Source organism: Halichoerus grypus, chromosome 6, assembly GCF_964656455.1.
Source record: "Halichoerus grypus chromosome 6, mHalGry1.hap1.1, whole genome shotgun sequence".
Lineage (NCBI taxonomy): Eukaryota > Metazoa > Chordata > Mammalia > Carnivora > Phocidae > Halichoerus > Halichoerus grypus.
Window position 1 is genome coordinate 78614510 of NC_135717.1, and position 16389 is coordinate 78630898.

General features: G+C 54.7%; 2 protein-coding genes across 5 annotated transcripts in view; one reads left to right on the plus strand and one right to left on the minus strand.

The window, feature by feature from the left end:
- Window positions 1–3792, plus strand: part of NINJ2 (ninjurin 2) — a 74242-nt gene extending 70450 nt beyond the window's left edge. For 2 of the 3 annotated variants that reach the window (XM_036092331.2, XM_036092332.2), the window contains exons 2-4: window positions 1919–2150; window positions 2664–2848; window positions 3378–3791. In XM_036092331.2, the coding sequence (XP_035948224.1) occupies window positions 1919–2150; window positions 2664–2830 (399 nt within the window). In that variant the 3' untranslated portion in view covers window positions 2831–2848; window positions 3378–3791. Of the gene's footprint in view, window positions 1–1918; window positions 2151–2663; window positions 2849–3377 lie in introns of all 3 variants that reach the window. The other variant, XM_078074086.1, reaches the window with a different exon arrangement.
- Window positions 3793–4470: 678 nt separating this feature from the next.
- Window positions 4471–16389, minus strand: part of B4GALNT3 (beta-1,4-N-acetyl-galactosaminyltransferase 3) — a 95941-nt gene continuing 84022 nt past the window's right edge. The window contains exons 11-20 of one of the 2 annotated variants that reach the window (XM_078075460.1): window positions 15384–15493; window positions 14323–14423; window positions 14008–14069; window positions 12547–13342; window positions 10561–10880; window positions 9748–9901; window positions 9438–9510; window positions 8878–9031; window positions 8154–8280; window positions 4471–6724 (exon numbers count right to left, since the gene is read on the minus strand). In XM_078075460.1, coding sequence (XP_077931586.1) covers window positions 6616–6724; window positions 8154–8280; window positions 8878–9031; window positions 9438–9510; window positions 9748–9901; window positions 10561–10880; window positions 12547–13342; window positions 14008–14069; window positions 14323–14423; window positions 15384–15493 — 2006 coding nt within the window. In that variant the 3' untranslated portion in view covers window positions 4471–6615. Of the gene's footprint in view, window positions 6725–8153; window positions 8281–8877; window positions 9032–9436; window positions 9511–9747; window positions 9902–10560; window positions 10881–12546; window positions 13343–14007; window positions 14070–14322; window positions 14424–15383; window positions 15494–16389 lie in introns of those variants that run through there. The other variant, XR_013449052.1, reaches the window with a different exon arrangement.

Below are 16389 nucleotides of genomic sequence, written 5' to 3' on the forward strand. Positions count from 1 at the left end.
ACCCTGTGGCCGTGCCCACCGCCACCCAACCAGACACTGAAAAAGCATCCTTAGCTAGAAAGTAGCCCCGAATTAGCACAAGTCAAAATAAGAGCAGGCCCTAGGTCAGAGAGGAAAAGATAGGCCTGTACCCTCTTCTGCTCACTTTGAGTCATACATCCTCTATGGAACAAGGGCTTTCTTAGAGCCATTTAACAACAGAAGCCTAGCAGCTCTGTTAAAACTTAGAGCAGAATTTTTTGTTAAAGCTTGGGAAGATCTTTGTGTCCCCAAGTAAGCCCCCTCTATCCCCCAGCCCCTCACACACTTTTTGGGCAATGCTCAGAACACAACACTAGAGCTTTGGGTTTCAGGTTTGGTCCACTGTTCATAGGCAGATTTTAAAAGAAGGGGTCTCCTTTGATGCTTACGCAGTAATTTCAAAGTTTCTCAGATCTTGAACTGAGAGCCGGCTTTGGAGGGAGCAGAAAGTGCAAAGCCTCTAGGTACCAGGCATAGTGGGGGGTGGGATAAGGAGAGGAGGAGTGGGTATGGCCGACGGGAAAATCCATGGGCTGGGAAGCCTGCTCACAGTTGTTCCCCACTCAGAAGCACTTTGAACTGTGATGAGGCCTGGGGGCTGCTCCACAGACTCTGTCACTTAATAAGTGTCCTTTGTACCCAGGACAAACCTGTACCAAATGGGCTAGAACCACAGGCTGTAGCTTTGAGGTCTTCGTGGGGCACTGGCCTTCGCATCCCTGGCCCTAACCAACCAGGCCAGCGGGCTCCAGATAAACCCAGCATCCAGAAGGAGCTTCCAGAACCCTCTGGGACCTGCCCCATCCACCCAACCATCCACCCCACCCCCCACACACTCAATAGATAACTTCTGTGGTCACCTGTGGGGTCAGTTTCCCTACCTCCGGGCTGTGACATCTCTCAAAACTCCCCCTTCCTCTCCTTTCTCACTTGCTCGGGTTCAGTCCCTTGTCATCCTGACCCCAGATCGGACCATAATCTTTCAATGGGTCTCCCTGCTTCTGGGCCCCCCTGGGCCAATCCATCCTGAGTACCACTCCTAAATTAATCTCCCTACAACATACCCAAGTTCTCTTGAGTGACTGCAGATTGCCTGCAGCATCTGGTCTGAATTTCTGCGCCCAACCCAGAGGCCCACTCCATATGTTCTGTATCGTCACTCCGTCTTTCAGAGTTGGTGACTTCTTGAGAATACAAGCTTTGTTTTATTTTTCAAAATCAAATCAAATGTAAATTACATGTCAATAAATCCTAGCCAAATAATAATTTAAAAAAAAACAAATTAAATGAGGTGCTTTTCACTAGTACGCATTGCCGTACGTATCCATACACGCATCCAGACATGCATTGTGATGAGCACGGCTGTGGTCTCGGTGCCCTTGGCCACGGGGTTGAGTGGGATCCAAACACAGCTCCTGACCCATTTGCTAAGCTGTGCACCCCGCCTTGGGGCCACATCATTTTGGGAGAAGAGATGCCTTTCCCATTCCACCCAAGCCTCGAAGCTCCTCCTATTGTCTTTGAGATACCTTCCTCACAGAGGAAAATCGACAGGCCTGAGGCCAGGCCTGGCTCGGGCAAAATAGAGAATGAAATGAGGGTGGTACCTCTTACAAGCAGCTGAGAACTCCTCCCCACCGCCCCCTCCCCTTCTTCAGATAGATGTGGGAGACCCTAGAGGAACATAAAAGACAACATACCATCATTTCAAAGTTCAAAGGTCCGTAAGGGCTTTCTAGTGCAACTATTCTTTCAGGCCATAAAACTGAGCAGGGTGTTACTTGCCCTCAGCTCCCCACCCAGTTAAGGGAAAGCTCGAAAAGCTCTCTCCTCTTTCCAGTCTCGACTGCTTCCCTTCGGGAGCCTCCTAGGTCAGCCTGCGCTTTCTCTATTACAGCCTGGGAACCCCAACCCCGGGAGGAGCCAGCCCATCAACCTGAACCACTATGCCACTAAGAAGAGCGTGGCAGAGAGCATGTTGGACGTGGCCCTCTTCATGTCCAATGCCACGCGGCTGAAAGCAGTGCTGGAGCAGGGACCATCCTCCCATTACTACACCACCCTCGTCACCCTCATCAGCATCTCTCTGCTCCTGCAGGTGGTCATCGGAATCCTCCTCGTGGTCATCGGTGAGGACCCTAGGCCTGGAGTGGGCCTCAGTGGCCCCTGGTGGGAAGAAAAGCCCCGACTGCTTCTCTGTTCTCCCTCTGCTTTTGCCCACGCCAACGTCTCAACCGTCTGCTAACCTAGTGGTAGCCCTCCGCACCTACAAACACCCAGCTAACAACAACTACACAGTGAGAGCAGGCTCCCTGTCTACCTCCTGGTCTCCCACATAGTGGTCCCTCCACGATACCTGCTGAATGACTCTCTTCACTTACTTGTAGCAGAGGTCCTTATGGCCTTTTGTGTGAGCATGTATCCCTACTCTTAAGACCCGGTATAAGTGCCCAAATCCCGATTTCTTGAGGTACAGTGTGGATGCCGGCACACTGGTCAGTGAGGGAGAATGTCCCTCAGCCCAATGCCTACCACCTCGCTTGCCTTCTGCCACACCGGTCGGGTCTCCGAGGTGCGCGAGGGAGGTTTCGGGCTGTGGCCCCACGCTGAGCCTTTGCCCCCCACCCCCCACTGGTCCGCAGCACGGCTGAACCTCAATGAGGTGGGAAAGCAGTGGCAGCTGAACCAGCTCAACAATGCTGCCACCATCCTGGTCTTCATCACGGTCGTCATTAACGTCTTCATTACGGCCTTCGGGGCACACAAGACGGGCTTCCTGGCTGCCAGGACCTCAAGGAATCCTCTCTGAACAGAGCCTGGGACCCAGGTGAGGGAGGAGGGGAGGGCCCTGGGGCCAAGGGCTCCAAGTGACCCTTCTCCCAACTCTGGGGGTTTGGGGTAGGAGCAAGATCTTTGCAAGTAACAGGGACAAGATAGATCTGAGGCAAGGAGGGGGGTCTGAGAGAAGAGCTTGGATCCGGGCTCGGAAAGGCCCCTCCTGCTGCTAACGGGGGACTCTTCCTCAGCAGTCAGGCTGGGGTTCTATAGCCTGGGATGGGTGGGAAGCAGTGTGGTTAGTGCTTGGCTCTGCTCCTCTGGCAAGAGGAAAGATGCAGTCTGCGATGTCTCCCTGGCACTGCCCAGCAGCCCTTGCTACTCGAACTGCGGTCTGTGGACCAGCAGCAACACCAGCTGGAAGGTTGCAGGCAATGTGGCATCTCCAGCCCCACTTCAGATCTCCTGAATGGGCACCTGCATTTGAAAAAGGTTGCTAGGGGAATTGTGTGCACAGTAAAGTCTGAGGACCGCTGGTCTGGCCTGCCCTCCTCACCGTCTCTTCTCTGCTTCCCCTACAGGTCGCAGGTCTGGAACAGCTTCCGCCTCTTTCCTCCCCGCTCTGCTAGGCTGATGGGCACTTTCCACAGCCCCTGGGAGAGCTCCGAGAAGGGCAATGGAGATGCCCTTGCTCCCTACCCAGAGCATCTGAATGAAGACGTGCTATTTTACTGGTCTAAGTGAACCCCATCTTGGTCTGAGTCCTGAGCTCAGACTGGGGTACTGCCGACCTTGCTTTCTGGTAGCATCTCCCGCACCTGAGGCGTATCTACCTAAAGCCAAGCCTGCCCAGCTTGAGGACTTCTTAATCCACCTCATTCCTTCTCTCTGACCTATCCATTCCCTTGGCTCCAGTCCTCAGTTTTCCCTTTTTGTAAAATGGAATGATCTCTATCTATAAAGTTTTCTGCAAATCCACTATGAGTCAATCTTTATGCATCCGGGCTGCACTCTGGATGCCCTCTCCAGCTGTGTTCTGGAAAGGGCTTGACTCCCTCTCCTCTAGGTCCTGCTCTGAGTCAACTTTCCTGGCTCCATATGCCTTGAGCTAGTTACCATCTGCTACATCAATGGCAGATTAGTCAATTCTGGATTGATCCATGTATATGCACAATCCTTTCTGAGAACCTGTCATAAACCTATCCTAGCTTTCAAATTAGCACCTTCCCTTAGGTGTGTGCTTAAGGCATACAAACTCATTTTGATCTTTGCCTTGGCCAAATAGAATGAGCAAGATAAATTTGTACTTGTAAAGCATCAACCGGGCATCCCTAGCTCAAACAGAAATGATTTTTAGATTGTCTGCTACTTTACCACTGCTCCCCAAACCATCCTGGCCGTGTCTAGCTTTCTTCCCCCAGGGCTTCCATCAACCCTTCTCTGCTGGAACCAGACTGAGCAGAAAATGCCCAGTCTGCTCTCAGACGGTGAACTCCTCAGGCAGCTCCCTACAGGGCAGGCACCAAACGAATGGTAAATGGTGGAGGGTGGTGTGGGAGGGTCCTTGGCACATCCATCAGAGGCCTGACAACTGAGGGACAGAGATGCGAACCCTAGGCCCTCAGCCCACCCCTCTCCCATCTTTATGGGAGATGAGGAAAATACATGAGCCACTTTGTTTTCTAAGAAGATGCTGTATTTAATGATTTCCCACCCGGCCCCCCGACACATTTCCCTACAGAGTAGGGGCCGTACCAGGGCCTCCCCCTTAAGGCAGATGGTGTGGAGGTAACAAACGAAGGAAAGGCACTGGCCAGGGTCAGAGGGGACCTTGAGCAGGGCAGGGTAGGCTGGGCTGGCTCCTGTCATTAAGAGGATAGAGGCGGCAGAGCTGTTTGGGTTGGCTCAGGCCTACCAGTGCCACGGCCAAGGGGGACAGTGGCCCCAGAAAGCAAGCTGGCACCCCAGCCAGCCCACTGTAGCTCTCACCTATTCCCTACAGCTCTTTCCCAAAGGTGGTAGGCCTGAGCAAGGGCTGCAGGAAAAGCCAGGGCCCAAGGGGCAGGTATGGAATCCAGAAGCCACAGCCCATTAACTGGAAAGTCTCTGTCCTTCCTGGTTTCTTAGAGGGGGGCAAGGATTCTCCAGAAGGTTCTCAATGGGCTCCATTCTCCTAAATGCCAAGCGTGTGCTCTTGGTGAATGCAGGGCCTACTGGGTAGACGCTGGAGCTCCAAATGCTGTGACTTGGACTCCATCACAGCAGGGAGCCTGGGCTCAGGGGACTGGCCTCCTGGGCCCTGCCGCACCCCCGTGAGTGCTTCCTCACAGCAGGAAGCCCCATGCTCCCCTCCTTCGCTGGATGCTCGAGCGCCAGAGCCAGCGTCCAATGCACCATTGGTCAATTCAGCAGTGGCGGAACAAAGATCCCCAGCCCCAAAGGCACCTGGGGATTTTTAGTGCAAGATTAAGTGAGTGATCGTCAGGTGTCAGGGCGGCCGGAGACTACAAAGGCCAAGGGCTATCTTCCCTGAAATGGCTCCACTTTCCAGTTCCTCCTGGCCCCACTCCCCTCCAATTGGGGAAGAGATCTCAGGGTGATGCCCTTACCTCCCCGAACCCGTGGCCCTGCCCCTTCCCACCCTGTTCCCTATTCCTCCGTCTTGTCCACACCCCTTCCTCTTCTTCCAGGCAGGCTGCGGCTGGGGATCTCCCTGCCGGAGGCCAAGTCTGTGGGAGAGCGGGGCTGTGGGGCCTCAAGTTTCCACTTCCCTTTCCTCCCTTCCTGCTGGATGGCCACCCCGTTCCCGTCTAAGCCCAAGGCTTTCTTACATCTCCATCCTCTTTCCTCTCTGCTTCATGTTCTCCCCAAGGCTTCAGCCTACAGGTGGGCCAGGCCGGGGGCTTCTCCTCCCTCCTTCTCCACCGTGCCCGTCCTGCACCACCTCTACGCCAAACACTGGGGAATGACGAGCCCACTGCCCGCCAGCTGTCGCCCAACCCTGCAGGGGCATCGTGAAGATGATGCCAGTCTGTGCTTCCGGTCAGGCTGGAGTTAGCACCGCCGGGAAGAGAAGGTTAATGCCCTCCTCGGTGGCGAGCTGTTCAGTGGCTCCCCGGGAGAGATACGCGTGTCTCTGGAAGGCACGGGCTGGGGATAGAGCTGAGAACGGATCCACGCGGTGCCAGCTCCTCTGGTTATAAAAGAGCTGCCAGGTCAAGGACGGAGGGACACGCTGCGCTACACAGGAGTGGGTCTGAGGTATGCAAGTGGGGACATGCCCTAAATGCATGACTCCATTCTCATCCTCATGACTCTCTCACAGTCAAGGCTGGGTCTGGATAGGTACAGTTTTGGTTTTCTGTTAGAAAAATAAAAACCCCAATAAAATATGTCCAAGAGAAGAGTTTCCAGGTCGTGGTCACTACTCCCCAGGAGGAGCCTGGAGGGGATGCTGAATGCACCTCACAGATAGGTCGGTAGCACGCAAACAGGTCTTTCCTTCCTTGACTGAAGTGTGCCACCTTTGCCAGGAGCCGGTCCATCTCTGTCAACTGAGTGAATGGCCCCTCCTGGTCCCTCTCCCAAGGTCCTCCCTTCAGCGGCCCCCAGAATAGAGAGAGGGGCCTTGGCAGCTGTCTGCGTGAGGCGACAGCTCTGGGTGGAGTGATGCTGTTCGCTCTGAGGCCTCTCGGGGCCCAGCCATGGCTTCTCCCGCCCCCACCCGCCCCCTCCTCCTCAGCAGCGAGCAGGGGCACTGGGAAGCCAGCGCAAGTCAAGGAGTGGGAAGCAGTCAGTCCAGCGGGCCGCCCCTCAGGATCACCGCATCTTCATCTGACGGCGGTTCCACATGCCTCGCTTGGAATGGAAGTGATGGAAGAAATTCCTGAGGGAGAGCCGTTCCACTTCCAGGCCCGCTTGGAGGATCCTGCATGGGGGAGGGGCAGGGTGAGTAACAGAAGCACAAGAGGCAACTGGGGACCCCACCTCCCACGTCTACGTCACCCCCCGTCTTCCGCTGTTTACCCCCACGGAGCAAGAGAGGAGGCCACGGTGCACAGAAGGTGGGCTTCGGAGCCAGCCAGCCTGGGTTTGAATCCCAGCCCCATACCGTGTAACGCATGTCACCTTTCAGAGCCTCAGTCTGCCAGTCTTTAGAGAGGAGAACAATATGCAGTCGACCCTGGTCCTTTCTTCCTTTGATGTCTCTCTCCCTTTCTCTCCTCTGCCCCCTCCCCTTCAACCCAAATCTCAAGTTATTGTCCTCTTTCCCTCCCCTTCTCTTGGCAACAAATTTCTTTCTTCTGTAACTTTTATTAAAAAAGCTCTACCCCCAATGTGGGGCTCGAACTCACGACCCCGAGATCAAGAGCTGCATGCTCTCTCAACTGAGCCAGCCAGGTGCCCCTCATGGCAGCAAATTTTTTTAAAAAAAGCAAATTTCTTGAAAGAGGAATCTCGTACTAACAGCTTTGGCTCCCTCACCACCCTGCCGCGGGGTCCCGGCCTGCCCGCTCCTGCCTCAACACCCTCGTCTGCCGCTTGCCAAGTCTGTAGCCTGTCCTGGGTTCTCCTCTCTCCTTCCCAGGGACTATTTCCTGCTCCCTGAAACTCCCTTCTCCCGGGCTTCTAGGGCCCCAGGACCTCCTGGATATCTTACTGCTCTTTTTTTTTTTTTTAAAGATTTTATTTATTTGACAGAGAGAGAAAGAGAGAGAGAGCACAAGCAGGGGAGTGGCAGGCAGAGGCAGAGGGAGAAGCAGGCTCCCCACAGAGCAGGGGGAGCCTGATGTGGGACTCGATCCCAGGACCCTGGGATCATGACCTGAGCTGAAGGCAGTCGCTTAACCAACTGAGCCACCCAGGCGCCCCTTACTGCTCTTTAATGACCCACACACTGTCTCTTTTGCTGGCCCCCAAGTCTTTCCTGACCCTTCATCTGTCTCTCTTGTCCACGCCCAAGCCTCAGCTTCCCCGCCAGGCAGCAGTGCAGGGGAGGAAGGCTCTGATCTGGGAGAACGCAGACGTATATTGTATTCTCCATGGCGCCAGGCTTGCGCTGAGAGCATCAGCATTTACACACATACAGCTCACCGGCTTTTGCTTTACCCTGACGGCCCACCATGCACTCTGCTCTCCAGGCCAACCCTGAGACATAGGCGGAGGCAGGATCATCCCCCTTCTAATAGACACACAAACTGCGTTTCGGCCAGGCGAGTAATATGACCCCCTGGGAGTGGCAGGGCTTCCTCTGAGTCCAGTGGTCAGGAATCTGCTGCCCCGCGGGCCCGGCCTCGGCTGGTCTAGCCCTGCTCTCTCCCCGTAGCCCCTCTCAGACGCCCTCCTCCCCGAGTCACCTGTCCAGCAGCTCCCAGTCTTCCCCGCCCCAGCGGTCTCGGAACTCCTTGGTGTTCATGCCGCCGATTCTGTCCAGGTCCGACTTGTAGATGCCGAGCAGTCCAAACCCATTCACCTCCCAGTAGCCTGTGGCCAGACAAGAAGCCCCCATGAGATGAGCCAGGAGCCAGGAGGAAGCAATGAAGGCTGCTGGGCTGCATTCCCAGAGCCTTCTCTGAAAGACAGGGGACAGGGTGCCTGACGCTGAAAACTGTCTCATGTGAACAAGTCCCTGCCTGTTCTGGGTGGAAGCCCCCCGGCACTCAGGTCAGGGTCCAGTGGAAGCTGTGGTCCTACCAGGAGGGGGCTACCGGCCCTACAATAGGATCTCACAACGGCAGCCACTGGGGACACAGCTGAGTGTGCTTTCCGTGTCTGCTTCCCTCTCCAGAGGCAGAGGGCCTGTCTTTCCATTTTTCTATCTGCACAGGGCACAGAATCTGGCACACAGGAAATATCTGATGACTGAATGAAGGGAAGGTGGGGAGGAAATGTTCACCGGTGCTGCTGCCGTGGCTGTGAGCACAGCCCTCAGGCACCTCTCTGGTGGGCTGTCCGGGGGGGCAGAAGGAGTAGGAGGAGGAGGGAGGCTGCCATGGTAGACACGGCTGCTTCCAGCTCTGGGGTGAAGAACCAAGGCCAGAGAGGGCTTTCCTACCCGCCCTAGCCCAAGGCAGGGCTCACCCTCAGGCCACTGGGGGGTGGCCCCGCAATGCAGCCTCATCACCATGGGGGCAAAGGCCATCTTGCCCTCCACACAGTGCTTCCGGATGGTATCGATGACTCCAGCTGGGAAGTGGATGTGGAGGTCACAGAGGAAGATGATGCTGTGCGGGTCCTGAGGACACATCAAGGAGGGTCAGCAGACGCCACAGACCAGGGCTCGCGGGTCAGGCCACTCCCAAGGACAATCCTTAGGCTCCTTCCCACTCATGTGATGGACAAACTTCCACAGAACAAACTGTTGGGCAGATTTCCACAGTACTGGGCACCAGAGCGCAGTAGTCAGAGTCAGAGAATGAATTCTGACACCTCTCATTCACCCTTTATGGATGGCAAGGCCTCTGGACAAATGCTCCACGGTCATTTGCTCAGCCCCACCCTGGCACCCGCCCTGCAGCAGAGAGGACCCCCGTGTCCTCATTCCTTCTTCCCTGAGGAACTGGCCACCTCACACATCCCAGATGTCTCCACCTCTTAACCAGTCTGTAACCGTGTCTCCCAAGCCTCTCCCAGGCTATTACCTTCACCAGGTCTATGCCAGCCTGAAGCCCAGCCGAGCGCTCGAAGTTTCCACTCAGTTTCACATACTGGTAGCTGCAGGGAGAGGAGAGGAGAGAGGGGCAGAGTATGAGGGCTCGGCGGCAGTGGTCCCTGGAGGACGCCGGCGGGCCCGGAGGAAGATGATGTGTGCAGGTGAGTCGTCTGGAGAAAGCCAGACAGTGGGACTCAGGAAAGCCAGCTGGGACTTCGGGCTCTGCCCAGCACCCAGCAGTCCCAGGACTCTAGAAAGCGGGTGGCTCCGGCCGGACTCTGGCCGGGGAGCCTCCTCACCTCCGCAGCTTGGACCTCTTTAGGGTCATCTCGATGTCCATGTCCTCACTGCTGTAGTCAGTGATGATGATATTGAAGTGTGGGTCGCCGGTGGCCTGGAATAGCTTTTCCATGTCCCTGATGAACTGCTGCACCCAGCGCGCCTGGTTCTTTACTACCGCAGTGGGCAACGGGAAGAAAGAAGTGGTAACACCGAAAAAGGCAGCCCCGCTACCAGCTCCCGCACGAGTCGGGGCCCCAGCAGACCTCTGCCACTGCGGACCCACCAGCAATGCAGCGGGAGAGGGACAGCTGACCCATGAAAGGGGCCTCTGCACCCTGGCACCCACAGAGCCTCCGGGCAGCGCCTCATGGGAAGGCCTGGGACCGGGGCTCGTCCTCAGTTCTCTCGTAGTAACCCGACCATGCTCTCACACTCAAACTCCATTATCTGCCCATCCTACTAGCACTCTTGCTCTCCTGTCCCAGCCCACGGTTACACACATCTGCTCCATGCTCCTCTTTCCCACTATAGAAACCAGCTAAGCCACTCTATGTCTTGTTCCCCAGAGCAGCTGCAAACCCCGGTACGACAACACGGCCACGATCACCCCCCCCGCCCCGAAACCTGGCGCAACAGGGAGCACCTGGCCTACGAGTTGGCATCTTTGCCAACCGCAACACTCGGCCATGTGACCTCAGGTCCTCGACTGTCGAGTGGCCTCTCCCACGGGTTCTCGTGAGATCACATCAGTGAGCAGAGACCTGGGTGCTCATGGTGACTTTTAGGATCCCCACTCTGCTGATAATGGCCGGGCTCAGCTTGAGGCTCACCAGGCACAACGAAGTGGACCACGGCTCGGTGATTCCAGGAGAAGCCCTGGGGCCAACACAGTTTGGGCTCTGGGGCCCGGACATTCAAGACATGTCTCCGGCGGTTGTGTGAGCCCCAAACCAGGCCCTGCAGGTTCCGGGCCTCGACCTCTTCCCCACCAGCTGGATCGATGCCCTGCCAGCCTCGTGTAGACACATACTCGGAGAGCCGCACTGGGCGCTGGCCTTGTTCCAGCAGCTCAAGCTCCAGGAGGTAGCGACCTCCACGTAGCTGGTCCTGGCGCTTCTCCACATTCACGATGCGCTGTAGCTGGTACTTCCTGTGGCAGAAAGGGTGGGCAGCTTGAGTAACTCCTTCCCCCACTGTGGGGGGTAACATGGTACGTAGAAGCCTGTGAGGCCAGAGGTCAGGAGACCCTGATTTTTGTCCTAGTGTTGCCATTGGCTAAGATGCTGACACAAGGGGCGCCTGGCTGGCTCAGTCAGTAGAGCACGTGACTCCTGATCTCAGGGTTGTGAGTTCAAGCCCCATGTTGGGTGCAGAGCTTACTTAAAAAAAAAAAAAAAAAAATGGAAGGAAGGAAGGAAGGAAAGGAAGGAAAGGAAGGAAGGAAGATGCTTCCGCCAGATGTTTAATCTCTAGTGTTCACTGCCTCCATCTTTAAAAATGCACCTACTGACCTGCTCTAAAGTCTGTTATAGCTCTAAGATCCTAAGTATATAAGGTGAATATGTTTCCTTCAGAAACTGACCCTCATTAATAAAATATTCTACTCACTCACAGTCCATAACACACGATGGGTTATTAGAGAAATGTTGATTGGTTAGAACTCAGTATCATTAATCACTAGGGAAATGCAAATCAAAACCACCATGTGATACCATTTTGCACCCATTAGGATGGCTATTTTCAAGAAAGGAAAATAACATGCGTTGACAGAGATGTCGAGAAATTGACACCACTGATGGGAATGTAGAATGATGCAGCTGATTTGGAAAAGAGATTGGCAGTTTCTCAATATGTTAAACACAGAGTTACCATATGACTCAGCAATTCTACTCCTAGGTATATCCCCAAGAGACCCGAAAACATGTTCATGCAAAAAAATTATGCACAACTGTTCATAGCAGTATTGTATTCATAACAGCCCCAAAGTGGAAGCAACCCAAATATCAATCAACAATATGCAGAATATTCACACAATATTATGCAGCAGTATAAAGGAATGAAACACTCAATACATTCTACAACATGGAGAAGCCTTGAAAATGTTTTGCTAAGTGAAAGAAGCCAGAGACAAAAGGCCACATATTATATTTACACGAAATGTAACTCCATTTGCATGAAATGATTATTATAGGTCAATCTATAGTGGGAGAAAGTCAAATAGTGGTTGCTAGGGACTGAGAGAAGGAAGAAATGGAAGTAATACTAACAGGTACGGGGGTCCTTTTAAAAGTGATGAAAACGTTCTGGAATCAGATGATGGTTGCACAACATTATGAGTATGCCTAAAACCACCAAATTGTACACTCTAAAACGGTACATTGAATGTTACGTGAATTGTATCTCAATTATAAGAATGTTGATTGGTTAAATGAATGAATGCGAAAACAAAGAAGTCAGGCCCTGCTTTCTGCCCCAGCCCTTCCAGCCCATGCTGGGGTCTTGTCTCTTTTAGTCTCAGTTTTGCCTGTCCTATCCCTTTACTACTAGCTCCTTCCCTGAGAAAGGGGACCCCATCTACCAAGCCTTCCTGGTGCTCAACACATGTCCTAGGCCAGGTACCAAGGGACGTCAGAATCTTGCCCGAGGGTGGACAAAGACCTGACAGGTAGAGCTCATTCTCAGGAACAGGGGGTCCCAGGCGGGTGATCGTCCAGGAAGCCTGCAGCAGGGGAACGGGCAACAGCCCCAGGTTCCTGCCCCCAGGCCAGCTGGCTGCTGTGCCCCAGCCCCGGTCCCAGGAGAGCCCTTTACCTTACCCGCGGCTCCTCTGGTTGAGCTTCTTCAGGAAGACTCGTGTGACCTCGAGAGCCTCCTGCTCTGGAAGCAGCAGGTTGCCAGATGTGTTACAGTTCAGATCGATCCAGTCGGTCCGCAGGGCTTGGAAGTCAAGGTTCCGAGCACTGAAGGTCTGGTCCCAGTTTACCACTGGGTCAAACATGGGCACGTATTCGAATACCTCACTCATATCCTCTTCCTCCTCTTCTTCTTCCCCCTCTTCTTCTCCCTCCATCTGTCCTTCCTGGCCTGCAGCGACCACGATGTCTTCCTCACCATGCCAACCCCTCCTGGGGGCTGGGGGCTCCATCCTGTCTCCCCTTCTCTGCTCTGCGATGTATGTCTCAACTTGATTCAGCCACTGGGACTGCCCTGGTGTTTTCCTGGGACTGTCACGACTGGACCTAGGCCCCTTGACAGGAGGCACTTTCCCCGCCAGATGCCCCGGGGGCCACTTCTCAGAGTGAGGTCGATCTTGGCTGGGCTCGGGGCTGGGTCTTCGCTCCGTCTTCTCTGGTTGCTGGACTGGGACATCACTGGTCCTCCCAGGGAAAGGAGCTGTGGAGTTCTGCTTGGAAAACGGTGCCAGCAGACCCTCCCGGGGCTGAGCTAGGAGCTTCCGCAGGCTCCGGAGGTGGTAGTCAGTGACATCCTGCCCAGGGGGAAAGGTAGGCACTTGTCTTCCCTCTGGCATCCTGGCATTCTGGACATTGGAGGCAAGGGTCTCCTCTGCTGCTTCTCCATACTGGGATTCTTCTAGAAGGCTTTCCTCAAAACCTGTTGTTAATAACAACAACCATTCCTCACATCAGAGTTTCCAACTTTCCCAAACAAGGTAAGACGCGGTTGATCCTATGAATGACACCCAATGAGTATCAGGTGGGGATTGCACCTGGGCTCTGCAACTGGCTTACTGTGGGACCTTGGGCAAGTTACCAACCTCAACTAACCCCAGTTTCTTCCTCTGCATAAAGGGGTAATCATGCATCTTCCTTAGGGCTGTTGTGAAGATGGAGCGATATAAAATACCCAAAGTGCCTAGCAGGTGCCTGGCACACACAGGGCCCAACAAATGGCCCTGGCATGCCCTGATCCCTCTAGAAGAAAGGCCACAGGACAACAGGGCTTCTCTCAGAAGAACTTCCCCAGTGACGTGCCAGGGAGAGCGATCCCTCCAGCAGTCCAAGCAATCTCCTCTGGGGCTCTAACTCTCCTCCAGCTGGCCGCAGCACGCTGTTAAAAACAGTGTCACTTTCCGCATGTGCCTAGGATGGAAAAGGAAGGAGTACCACTCTCTCCTCCTTTGGCTGTAGGGGGAGCGGCTGTGTGGTTCGGATTTTAAGCTCCTCAGGGGCACGGCTGGCCTGGCCTGAACTTCCTCTAGAAACAGACCATGCTCATCCCTCCCAGCCTGACCCGGAAGCCTCAGCAGTCACTGTTACCTGGCTGCTCCGGCCCCTGCTTCTCAGGCTGGTCAATCTTGATGTACTCCTGAAAGCTGAACCTGCAGGAGGACGGGAGAGGCAGACTGGCACCCAGGGCCCCACAGGCTAGCGCGTGAGGCTCTGCGGGAAGGGCCAGCAGCAGTACGGAGTCATGCCCCAGTCTGGAGGGCAGGAGTGTGTGTGTGTGTCTGTGAGTGTGTGGCATGCCCGGAAGAGCCAAGACTCCTCGGGCTGGAAGGGCATTTGCCGCCCCTCTAGTCCTGTGGAGCCCCTCTGTAAGGCCATTCTCTTGCCCCATTCAGTGTTGCTCACCGGTCCTGGTAGTACGAGTTTTCCTGGTAGAAGCATTTATTATGAGTCTCCATGTGGCTCAGGCGGGTATAGTCATTGGGGTAAACGAAGGACAGATGCACCTGGAGGCAGAGAAAGCAGCAGCAGGAATGAGAGAGTGGGATCTTGGTAAGAAATCAGCCAACCAGGGTGAAGCCTGCGCCTGGCTGGGCCCACACAGGGCTCACGGTGAGGGGAGAAGGGCTGCTTTGAGCTTCGGATGAAAACATTTGTTCTGCAGACCGGGATTCCATCCCACTCTTCAGGCCTCCTCTCCTGGACTCTCTGGACCAAATGCAACCCCAGACTCAAGCTTCCCAGTGCACGCGCCCTTCACCTCCCATCCTAGCTGCTTCTCCCCAGCTGCAGCCAGCACCATTCTCTCCTCCTCCTGCCACCTCCAAACCTTCACCTGCAACCTCCCACGGCCCTGGGACAACCCCCCTTTTGTTACCCACCACTGCTTCCTGCCCCCCTTACAGCTGCAGGCAATGCCACCAACCAACCTCCCAGTTAGACCCCACCCACTCTCCACCCAGAGGATGACTCCTGGCGGCTTCTTCCTGCCTCGAGCACTCTCCTAATCGTTTCTAGATCTGGATATATAGGGTGCCTTCTGCCTCTGCAGTTTCCACCTGGGCTATAGGTTCTCTAGAGCTAACCTCCCCTCCACAGTTCACTTTCCCCAGGGCCTCATCTATGAGTTTAAGAAGTACTGCTGGCTGGTCGCCCGGTAGGACAGAGTGTGTGGCTCAAGGTGCTGAGAGTATAGGAAGGCTCAGGCCAGTCCACCTCCCATCACCGTCATCACTGTGGCAGAGCTGGAGTTGGAGTTCTTCCTAAGGCCGAGCATTTATTCTCAAGGTTTATAAGGCAGTCCACTGGGCCATGGGCAACGTGGAACGCAAGTTCACCCAGCCCATGGACCTGTGAGGCTGTCCTGTCTGCTGCTATGTGGCATGGGGAGGAGGAAGAGTCAGGCCCGGCACCCCTCTATCTCAGCCACAGGCCACAAGCCCCCACTGCCCAGCCCCCAGACTTACAAAGCGGAGTCCCTGGTAGCGCTGCAGGGGGAGCCCATCCACCAGGTAGCTGGGTTTGTAGGGACAATCAGGCAGGATGTGGTGGAGATGAGTCTTGGGGATCAGAGGCACTGAGGACAGTAAAGGAAGAGGGATGAGGGTGGGGACGGGAGCCTGGAACGGGCTGGCTTCGAGGCACAAAGGCTCTCAGCTGAGGGGGAGGGCTGAAGGCCTCTGCTCTGAGCAGGCACCGCTTTGTATTCACTCATAGCAGCCATGGGCAGTCCAAGTCCATCAGCTGAGGTTGCCAAACTAAGGCTGGCACCACTCTTCTGGGGTCGGTACATTCAAGGAGTCTTGGAGGCGAAGGATTCGGCCACAGTCCCCGGTTCATGGCATGGGGACGGCTGTAGAGGGCTAGCCTCAGTAAAGGTTTAGAAACATCCAGGAGGCCACCGAATCTCATCCTGGCTCAGGGCCAATGACTGAATTTCCACCCAGTTGTTGTGGGGGTTGAGGCCCTCTCATCTTTTAAAATGTAAATGCTCCCAAGAATGTAAGACTCTAACACCTTGGTGGGAACATATTTCTCTCACTGGATTAAGAGCTGGGATCCAGGGGCGCCTGGGTGGCCCAGTCGGTTGGGCATCTGTCTTCAGCTCAGGTCATGATCCCAGAGTCCCAGGATCAAGCCCCACATCAGGCTCCCTGCTTAGCGGGGAGTCTGTTTCTCCCTCTGCCCTTTACCCTGCTTGTGCTCTCTCTCAAATAAGTAAAAATCTTAAAAAAAAAAAAAAGAAAAGAGTTGGGATCCAGTAGAAAACTATGATATATGTGATTGTGGAGGGACACGTAGGGGATTTCTGGGCTCTAGTTCTACTTCCTGTCCTGGGAGGTGGTTACCCAGTGTTTGCTGTGTAATGATTTGTGGAACTGTAAAACTGTACACATATATTTTTGTACTTTTCTATATGCATATTATATTTTACACTCCTAAGGGAAAAGCAAGATTCTCTGACTTTGGAAC